Here is an 11,069-nt window from a genome sequence, read left to right as displayed (position 1 = left end):
GAGTGTGTGATTTACCCCCGCCTGCTGTCACTTGGCAGTAGCATCAAAAACATGTGAATCAAACAGTAATATGTAATACTCTTATTCATATTTGTGCCGGTAGTGGAGCGTAACCAAGTGTTAAAACATTGAAAACTGTGCTTTGGAGCCAACTTTTGTGCATTTATTCTCTGATGTTTATGTTTATTTGGACTTCTTCGTCTTCGTGGTACACTCCATTGGTGTTTCATGTCCCCTTAAAGACAACATTTCAGCTAATCAGTTTTTCAGACGTGCACAAAGGACACCAGCGGGGAACATTGAATTCCCCTTAACAGTTTATAGGCAGACCTTTACATGTGAAATATTGCTTGCTTATGAATGTTTAATTTCGGTTTGACAGAATCTGAGCAAACAATTTCAGCCATGAAGCGTTGTTTTAAGCAGAAAAAGTGAGTTTAATTCAATTTTACACTGATTTCTAAGAACTGTCCATTATTATCATCACAGTCATGAAAAGTGTTTTGGGCAAAGGCCTAATGATTTTCATATTCAGGCTTTTTTTCTGCTACTATCTGCTTCTTTGGATCAAGATTTCAGCTTGCATACAATGCATTTCCAAATCTGCATATGAAGTACAAGTAACTCCAACAGATCAGTCGTGATGTATCATTTAAATAAAACACATAAAATGTATGGATTTTCCCTAAAATGAGCCACTCAGTGGAAATGACTCATTTCTTTTACGTGAAAACCTCCCTATTTCATTTTGTTAGTATTATTTTTTTATATAGTGTAATGTACATGTAAATGACCCAAAGAGTTCTTCAGTCACAGCTTTTCCTCACATGCTTATTGAGACAGAGGCAATTACTGAGGTCTCGTCCATCCGCGTGAAATGACGTTGACATCTTCTGCAATCACCCAGCAATCTCTGGGCAAACAATAGCGATCGATAATTACAGAGTATAGATGATAATTTGTCATCATCACTTTCTCATTTTGGCACCAGCGTCGGGCTACTTAAGACACCCACTGACGTACGGCTGTGTCAGGAGGGGCATTTAACTTTGAACCGTTAGCCATTCTTATCAAAGGCGCCGGGAGTGGAACCTCAGCAGGTTTGCAACTGGACAGCTGTTTCCAAACTTATCGGCTCACGCGAATAAAAAACGAGTATGGTGGAGATCTTCTAAAGATAGATCAAGCCGATTAACTGTAACTTAAGGACTAACATACGTTGGGTGTTTTGTTTTTGTTTATATTTACGTTTATATTTTCCGACAACATGGGCGGAGAGTGCTTATGGTATTCATGGACTTGCAGACCCGTGTGGCCAGTTCTTATTATTCTGGCTACTGTACCGTGTATTTTGAACTGCTCAGAGAGCCCTGCAGCAGTTGTTGGGAAAATGTATCCACGAGGCAATCACTGGGCAGTAGGTAAGGAAACCGTCACACAATCTGCTAAAAAAGTATTTCGTGCAGGCAAGTTAATATTACTTTTTGTTCTATGTATTTGGCGATTATATCGCAAGGTTCGCAGGACTGTTCACTCTTCGAAACAAATACTCATATTGATAATAGCCTATTTATTACAATTGTAATAACCCCGGGTCACTTCAAATCATTCATTTGTTTTCTGTTGTTATAAATAAGTATGTTTTAGTCATTCTCTGCTGCTAAGTTATATATACTGCTGCTGCTGCTATATATATATATATATATATATATATATATATATATATATATATATATATATATATATATATATATATATATATATATATATATATATATATATATATATATATATATATTATAAGTTACACCAGGAGGAATGAGCACTTTGCAGTGAGAAAAAAAAATGCTTTGCACACATCTACACTTGATTGCAGTGTAATTTCAGAAGATGCTCTAGAATAGATTCTTCAGAATGCTACCTTTTATTTCCAACTTCCCAGGTCACTTGATGGGAAAGAAGAGCATAGAGGAGGAGCAGGAGGTAAACCCTGACAGGGACTACCTGACAGCCCTAAAACCAGCCCGGCTCACACAGCATCTAATGCAGGCTCTGATGCAACCAGAGAATCCAAATCAGATGATGCCTCAAACTGCAGACAGGCTGCTTCAGCGCCACTGGAGAGAAGAAGACAAAGAAAAATATCTGGCAGAGGTATGTGTGTGGAACAGATCCTCAATTATCAAGTGATCCAATGTTACGTCTAATCATGTGTACATTTCCAATGTAATTACTACTTTATAGATGTCAGACCTGCTTCTTCTGGCTTTGAAACTGCAAGACAGTGACTCCACCTGAATGCAAGATGAATTTCTGTTTTTTAAAAACAATCATCATTATCAACTTAAAGTACTCTATAATCACATATCCACACTGTGTATTTTATTCTGCTGTAACAGATTGTTTGTTTCATCACTAATCTTGGTTTCCTGTATGCATATCATGCAGCGTTTTGATTGCTGAACGATCTGACAAGGTTGTGTTACATAAGCTGAGAATCTGAAATAAAATGGGCATTGTGATAACTGCACTGTGGATGTCAAAGCATGCTTTGCATGTCAGAAGTGTCCTTTGCCGTTTTTTCTTTTTTTCTGAAATTGTTAGCGCTTTTGAGATTTACTTCACCAGTACAGTAACCAGTTTGTACCACTAGGTGTCGCACAGCGTCAATCTAAGAGTGCTTTCATTTCCAGCAAATAATCAGGTGGATTGTAAAATGTTGACATAATCACGACTGCAGACGAAAATGGATGATCACACTTTCTCATTAGAAGGAAAAAACGCACAAGCACAAAAACGCAGAGATACCAGCCGTGTGCGTGTGTTTGTGCGTGTGTGTGTGTGTGTGTGTGTGTGTGTGTGTGTGTGTGTGTGTGAGTGTGTTTTGCGTAGTTGGATTAATGATAATTATCATCCCTCTGGAGTTGCAGACAGAAGGAAGTGCTAATTGCAGCAATTTGGTTTACACACACACACACACACACACACACACACACACACACACACACACACACACACACACACACACACACACACACACACACACAGTTTTCTCTTAAAGCCAGAGGAAAGTTTTCACTCTGCTTCTTTTTCACTCATTTGTTAAGGATGATTGGCAAACAATAGAAGTGCAAGCCACTTTCACCCCCATTATGGGTTTAATCCCAGGAGCGAATGGGATAAAGTTTACAGGAGTTAATGAGGAGGAAATAAGTGGGTTGAGGGACTCATTCTCCTAAACGGAGAGAGAAAGTGGGCGAGTTTAAGCCTGTTGCATGTAACAAACCTGCCATATGTTTTTTTTAATAATTCAGAAGCATGAATATACTTAGATTCACAGCAGGAATGTTTTTTATTTAAATAATGCAGCTCCCTGGGTCTACTGACCTTTCACCGCTGTACCGGGCTAATTTTTAACATTTTCCATATAACATGTGCAGATTTTTTTTATCTTTACACAAGTGTGATACTGAAGACACCTCTGCAGGTAATGAATGCATTTCCTGATGGAAACTTAATCTACCATCATTTCATTCTGTCAGACATCTCAAATTACGCATGAAAACGGGAGAAATCGTAAATTTGTTAATGTATTTGTACACAAACAATTTATTGCATAAGGAAAGTAATCCCATTTGATACATTTATTTTATGATTCAGACTCAGAAACAAGTAAAGATTTAAAATGCTCCTTTTATCCATTTACAAGAGGAAGCATAAACAGGCATTGGTGAGTTTTCAGTAGGCTCTGTACTTGTTCTATTGGCAGTAACACTGGATGAGATGCGGACTGGGCTGGCTGATACAATGAAACAATTTAGAGTGAAGACAAAGGAGAAGAGACGGCTTCATATTTACAGGAATTTCACATAAAGTGTCACAATTTTTCCACAAAGTTGTACGTGTGGATGTCTTGAATTCCAAAGGGCAGCTCGAGTTGTCAGTCTTTAAAAAAAAAATACAATCCCATCATGAAAATGAAGCCAGATTTCTCCAAAAAGATTCATCATGATGTGTTCAGGGGTCTTAAAGTCCACCCAGCATCACCATGTCTTCCCAATAGACTGAATGTGCTCCTTAGCCTTCATCCTCAGTGAAGCAATACTGGAGTTCCTCGGATCAGCTGAGCACTGGTATGCCGGGGGCGGCAGGCACATAGAGCTGATGTGAGGCAGGTGAGAGCTGTGTCCCAGGGCTGGGGAGTTGAGGAAGGATGAAGGCAAGGAAGAGGGCAGGGGCGGAGGAGGAGAAGGCGTGTAAGGGCCTGGGAGGCCTTGCGAGTTGCTGACGAAGCCCGAGAGCGACTGCAGCGAAGTGGAGGTGGTGATCGGGGTGGAGAGCCAGGGCTCCAGCTGCAGCCCAGAGCCCAGAGAGCTGGTGGGAGAACGACTGAAAGAGAGCAAAGACGAGGAAGGGGTATCCTGAAGCTTGATGGAGCTCACCTCCAGCTTCTCCTGTCGACGCCACTTGGCTCGCCGGTTTTGGAACCAAACCTGAAAATATAAAGATTTTTTTTTAATCATCTGTCTATCTTGATAAAACATTTCCCTAAAAGTTTGATTTATACCCGAAAAAGGAATGACGTCTATGAATCGACCCAGCAGCCAGTAGAAAAGCAGAAAAACACAACTTTTAGGCCCATAATCAGTCATAAATGTAAACTGTAACCTCTATAATTTAGAATGTGAAATAAAATACTGCAGGAAAGCATTTGAACATGAATGCAGAAGAAAGGAATTAAATATAGTGTCAGTGGAAACTTTTTGATTCCAGCACTTGGCTTGAGCTGTGTCGCTGCACAAACAATAAAGTGAAACTGATTTAGAAATGGATTCAAATTCCATTTTTCAAATTTCTTTTAAATGTTTTAAAAAAAATAAAGACAAGTTCAACATTTATTTATTAATTATTTTGTTTAATTTTATAAATTTGATTCCTATTTCGCTTGGTTACAATTCAAACAAATAAATAAGCATTTCCTCTTAGATAAAAAAAAATCCACTGTGGTCACTTTTATTAAACATTTATGATCGTTTTAATATTCCATCATATTTACCATATTTATGATCTTATATTGATCATAGGCATGAAAAAGTAATTTTTTGCAAATCAAACGAACACGTCGTTTCTCTACATTTCTAAAAGATAATATAAATATTCAGAAATATATAATAAATATATTAAATTTAATCTAAAAAGGTCTAAAAAAAATAATTTCTTTAGCCTTATAAGCATAGGAACCGTCATCATTATGGTTTGACTTACAGGCCTAACGGTCTTCAATATAATAAAAGGTACTTGCAATAAAATAAAACAAGTGGTTTTGCTTCGGGGACATACCTGCACCCGGACCTCGGGCAGGTTCACTTTCAAGGCCAGCTCCTCTCTGCTGTACACGTCCGGGTAGTGGGACTTGTCGAAAGCTCTCTCTAGTTCGTGGAGTTGGAAGGTGGTGAAGGTGGTCCGGTTCCGTCGGTGCTTCTTCTTGTGGCTTTCGTCGTCGGACAGTTTGCCGTCTCTGTCCGGTGAGTCCGGGCACACGGAGGCTTCGCCGGTGCTGCTGCCACAGCACACACCTGTGAGGAGTGGAGGCGGTGGAAGAAGTCAAACACCGGGACTGGAAGTTTTAGCCGAGTTAAAATTCGCTTTTCAAAATAAAATGGTAACTCCACTTTTTCCAGTCCAGTGTGGCTTTTATTAAAAAAATTATTTTACTTTTTTTTCTTAGATTTGTTTAAAATTTTTAATGTATTTATTTAAACATTCATTATTTCATTTGTATTTTTGTATCTCTCCTTTAAAAAAAGAAAATAACCTTTTAGACATTTGCACCAATATAAAATACATTTTGATTTCCTTCTGGGTAAAAACCGAATTCAAAGTGTTACTTTATCTGGAGTTTAAACAACTTTAATCCAAACTAAACCACAGGATGTCTGCATATTTTCAGCATACTGTTTTTGCACTCAGATTGACTGACGTGGGACTAAATGTGAAGAAAACCGAATTTACTTACTGTCACAACTTTCCGAGTAATGGTTTTTTTTCGTTTGGCTCACTATCCCATTCCCGTTGCGCTCAGCATCTTTGACCTGGACTCTTTCCATTACGTTATAGGAGGCTGACTTGTGGAATATGATGTCTTCTTTAAATCCCAGTATAGCCTCTATGCTGTGGACTGTGGACGGGTTGCTCCCCGGGTTCTGGACGCAGCGTACGGAGGGAGACATGCGCTCATCCATCATCATTACTTGGGTAGTTGATCCAAGAAGCCACATTGGTTGATAAGTCCAGAAAAAATATCCAAAAGTAAAATAATAATAATAATAACAAAACACTCTGACTTCTTCACAGATAATATTACCCCTTTTGATAAAGTTGTAGCTCAATGTCGGGCGACGTTGGAAAACTTGCGCACAACACCCAGGTATCTTGCTCGGTGGTTGTGGAGCATCTTCGGAGCCGGCTTTTAAAGTAGCTCTGAGACCCCCTGCTCATGCGGCACCCCCGCTGCACGTCATAGAGGGGACGTCCTGTTGGATTTGGCCCTGCTGGATTTAGGGGTGGCAGTGCGACGACCACTGCGGGCACCAGCCTCCACACCCTCCCTAACTCCTCCCCGTCACAAGTGCATGAGTCGGTGCTGGCTCTAAACCTACTTACATAAATCTTAAAACCATCTTTCCACTCCTCCAGATGTCATGTTCATGTCAGTCTGTGGGGAGGGGGAAAGAGAGGGAAGCTTAGGCCCACAGATTTAGGTACAACAAAATCATAATTACAAGATTTCTGGTGAGGACAAGGATTGCAAGATGGCAGCTTAATATTTAATCAAAGCGTCAAGATATTGTTGCCAAAAATGAAGAGACGTCCCCTTCAGTTTAAAGATTATTTGCTTTTTTGACCCAAAGAAAAGGTCATGCACCAACTGACACACGACTGAAAGCAACTTAAATTATTTAATACACTCATTAAAAACCAATAAAAGCGCTTAATGATTTGTCAACAAGGTTCATTTTAAAAACGGCTTCCTGCAAGTGTCGAGTCAAAGAGGTTAACAAAGCCCAAACAATAACATATTTGTGCTATAGCCACTTAACGGCAAACAAAGATTGACAGCAGTGTGGTAATCCTGCTTAAGGGGATTACATTATTTTACTCAAAAGAGTTAAAACCCCTAAAACTATTTAGCTTTTCCTAATTAAAGAAGGTGACCTTATCCTTTGTTTGCCACAGAGACGAGGGGGCACAAAAACAGAGAGAGATGCAAACGGGGAAAAAAGACAACTGCCAGCAAAACTTTTACAGAAGATGCTGTCAGTGTTTTGTTGCACACACGATGCTATCATATAAGACAGATTGCAACTTGCAGATAATGATCTTCGATTATGTTTTTGTCCAAAAGACTAAACCCTTAAGCCAAGAGACAGAAGTGCAGGGCTCACAAGTTTAAATGTCAGTTAACAGTGATAGCTGTTTGGAAAAGGGGTTTTTAGAGACATGTGCAGCCCACATATCGCTAAAAGTCGTCCTCTGTTTTTTGTTTCACGTCTGTGTGGTCTGTTGCTCATCAAAGAGGCCTAAATCTACTAAATGTCATCAAAAATCAAACCAAAACAAAACCCTGAGCTTTTCAGATTATTCTAAATTAGAGATTGAAATTTGAACTTCTTGAGGGAGGGGGAGTGAGAGGAAGATTGATACCCCTCTCACATCTGTATTGTAAATATCCAGAAGCCAAATATTTAGCATGAAAACTGTAAACAGGAGAAAACAGCCCAGCTTCTGTACAAAACATTTACTTACATCTAATTAAAGCAAATCCAAAACCTGGTAATTTTGTGGTTTTATATTTGGTTATAAAACTGACAAAGGGGTCAGTAAAAACAGAGGTACTGGTAGACTGAGTAACATTAACGTCTCATATTGTTGACCCAACTTTGCCCGAACTGTTTGTTAGTGATATCAGTCTCCTCGCTCTCATCAGCTCTCAATAAGAAAGCAACATTTTTTTTCTTAACTTTGATGCTACTGTAATTCAGCTGGTTAAGGAAACAACCTATACAGGGAGTGCAGAATTATTAGGCAAGTTGTATTTTTGAGGAATAATTTTATTATTGAACAACAACCATGTTCTCAATGAACCCAAAAAACTCATTAATATCAAAGCTGAATGTTTTTGGAAGTAGTTTTTAGTTTGTTTTTAGTTTTAGCTATTTTAGGGGGATATCTGTGTGTGAAGGTGACTATTACTGTGCATAATTATTAGGCAACTTAACAAAAAACAAATATATACCCATTTCAATTATTTATTTTTACCAGTGAAACCAATATAACATCTCCACATTCACAAATATACATTTCTGACATTCAAAAACAAAACAAAAACAAATCAGCGACCAATATAGCCACCTTTCTTTGCAAGGACACTCAAAAGCCTGCCATCCATGGATTCTGTCAGTGTTTTGATCTGTTCACCATCAACATTGCGTGCAGCAGCAACCACAGCCTCCCAGACACTGTTCAGAGAGGTGTACTGTTTTCCCTCCTTGTAAATCTCACATTTGATGATGGACCACAGGTTCTCAATGGGGTTCAGATCAGGTGAACGAGGTGGCCATGTCATTAGTTTTTCTTCTTTTATACCCTTTCTTGCCAGCCACGCTGTGGAGTACTTGGACGCGTGTGATGGAGCATTGTCCTGCATGAAAATCATGTTTTTCTTGAAGGATGCAGACTTCTTCCTGTACCACTGCTTGAAGAAGGTGTCTTCCAGAAACTGGCAGTAGGACTGGGAGTTGAGCTTGACTCCATCCTCAACCCGAAAAGGCCCCACAAGCTCATCTTTGATGATACCAGCCCAAACCAGTACTCCACCTCCACCTTGCTGGCGTCTGAGTCGGACTGGAGCTCTCTGCCCTTTACCAATCCAGCCACGGGCCCATCCATCTGGCCCATCAAGACTCACTCTCATTTCATCAGTCCATAAAACCTTAGAAAAACCAGTCTTGAGATATTTCTTGGCCCAGTCTTGACGTTTCAGCTTGTGTGTCTTGTTCAGTGGTGGTCGTCTTTCAGCCTTTCTTACCTTGGCCATGTCTCTGAGTATTGCACACCTTGTGCTTTTGGGCACTCCAGTGATGTTGCAGCTCTGAAATATGGCCAAACTGGTGGCAAGTGGCATCTTGGCAGCTGCATGCTTGACTTTTCTCAGTTCATGGGCAGTTATTTTGCGCCTTGGTTTTTCCACACGCTTCTTGCGACCCTGTTGACTATTTTGAATGAAACGCTTGATTGTTCGATGATCACGCTTCAGAAGCATTGCAATTTTGAGACTGCTGCATCCCTCTGCAAGATATCTCACTATTTTTGACTTTTCTGAGCCTGTCAAGTCCTTCTTTTGACCCATTTTGCCAAAGGAAAGGACGTTGCCTAATAATTATGCACACCTGATATAGGGTGTTGATGTCATTAGACCACACCCCTTCTCATTACAGAGATGCACATCACCTATTATGCTTAATTGGTAGTAGGCTTTCGAGCCTATACAGCTTGGAGTAAGACAACATGCATGAAGAGGATGATGTGGACAAAATACTCATTTGCCTAATAATTCTGCACTCCCTGTATACCAAAGGCTATTATCCTCACTACAGTACCTTGGGTTTGAGTGTCCCCTGCTTGTTTCCCTCTTCACTCTCCTCCTCTACCTTCTTGCTTACTTTACTCTCCTATTAAAAACAAAAGCAAAAAGGCCCCAAAAAGCTAAAAATAAACATAACTGTTACATGATAAGGACAGAACCGTATGAAAAACACACATTGTTGATGTGTGTAAATGATGTGATACCCCATGTAGGATTGTACTTTAGCATTTCATTTATTAATCCATTTATGTACTGTGAAGAAATAAAACAATACTGAAAAACCAGATGGTGTATGATTTAGATTTTACTTTGTTGGAAATTAATTCCCAAGTTTAAGCATGGCTTGGGGATACAGTCAAATGGATAGGTACAAAGTACAATATTTAAATAGTTTAGTTGAAAAGCTTATGCTTCTTCCTGCTCCTTTTTGAACATGGACGTTATTTGGAGTTGTGGTTGCTCGTTTTCCTTTTGTTTGCTTTGTTCATTTGTCTCTTTTAATTCTATTTTTTTTTTATACTTTTTCAACATGTTCAAAATAAAGATTCAATCAATCAATCAATCAATCAATCATTATTCTAGATAGAAAAATACAACAGTGGGTAAGGGGAAAACCATAAGTTCTACAAGGTAATAATATCTTGAATAATGAATTAATAATAAACATTACCATTATTTTGTCTGTGTTTTTGGTGAATTTGAGTTTGACTTTTAGTGATGCTTTTCTGATTTTAACTTTACACTAAATGCACTTTATTAAATTAAAACTGTCCCAAGAGCTCCACTGCAGGTCCAGTGTAACAAGTGGTTTAACAATAGGTTTACTGTGATGACTTCCATCCATCTGATGTGTAGAAAAGTAAAGATTTACATTATGCTCATCCTGACCAATGCTGTGACCTTCTGGGGAATAATTAAAAGCCTTGACTTATTAATAAAGGGTTTCTGTTGCCACAGTGCATCAGTGAGCATAACTAAACTATTATGGTGCTGGTAGGTAACTCTAATTAAGCTGCGAGTATACAGGAGAATGTTTTAAGCAACTAACAGAACTTCTGCTCCTGTTAATATTTTGTTAAACCTGCACTGGCTGCACTCATTGGTGAGTCAGTTTCTCTGTTTAGCACCTTAAGGAGCTAACAATTTCAAGTATTAAGCCATTATGATTACCGGTAGCTAACTAGTGTTATTGTTTGCATTTATCCATTATTATTTCAGTGCTTTAACTCTTACCTTTAGCAATGTATATCAATACTCATGGGTAATCATATAATTTTTCATTATAACTGGTTATTTTTTTAGCAACAGTAAATTTTTCAATTTAAGAAAAAGTATACTTTAACAGTGCATTGCTTGCTTTAAGCTAACTATGTTAGCTTAAACTGTTTAGCCATTACTTTTTGCTAGCTCTTTAAATAGTTAG

At 38.8% G+C, this 11,069-nt stretch overlaps 2 protein-coding genes across 2 annotated transcripts; one reads left to right on the top strand and one right to left on the bottom strand.

The window, feature by feature from the left end:
• The first annotated feature begins 1,054 nt into the window (after positions 1-1,054).
• On the top strand, positions 1,055-2,524 carry grp (gastrin-releasing peptide). Its single transcript, XM_080875560.1, has 3 exons — positions 1,055-1,421; positions 1,943-2,154; positions 2,245-2,524. Exons 1-3 carry the CDS (start codon positions 1,268-1,270, stop codon positions 2,296-2,298), a joined length of 420 nt encoding a protein of 139 aa, XP_080731686.1. The 5' UTR covers positions 1,055-1,267; the 3' UTR covers positions 2,299-2,524.
• A 1,046-nt stretch (positions 2,525-3,570) lies between these two features.
• rx3 (retinal homeobox gene 3) lies at positions 3,571-6,466 on the bottom strand. The gene is made up of 3 exons (XM_080875574.1): positions 6,017-6,466; positions 5,341-5,576; positions 3,571-4,493 (listed from the first exon to the last, which is right to left on the bottom strand). Exons 1-3 carry the CDS (start codon positions 6,276-6,278, stop codon positions 4,044-4,046), a joined length of 948 nt encoding a protein of 315 aa, XP_080731700.1. The 5' UTR covers positions 6,279-6,466; the 3' UTR covers positions 3,571-4,043.
• Between the last annotated feature and the right edge of the window lie 4,603 nt (positions 6,467-11,069).

The sequence above is a fragment of the Rhamphochromis sp. 'chilingali' genome (genome assembly GCF_963969265.1).
Source record: "Rhamphochromis sp. 'chilingali' genome assembly, chromosome: 2".
Taxonomy (NCBI): Eukaryota; Metazoa; Chordata; class Actinopteri; order Cichliformes; family Cichlidae; genus Rhamphochromis; species Rhamphochromis sp. 'chilingali'.
Note: the sequence above shows the minus strand (reverse complement) of the source record. Positions and strands in the feature narration are given on the sequence as shown.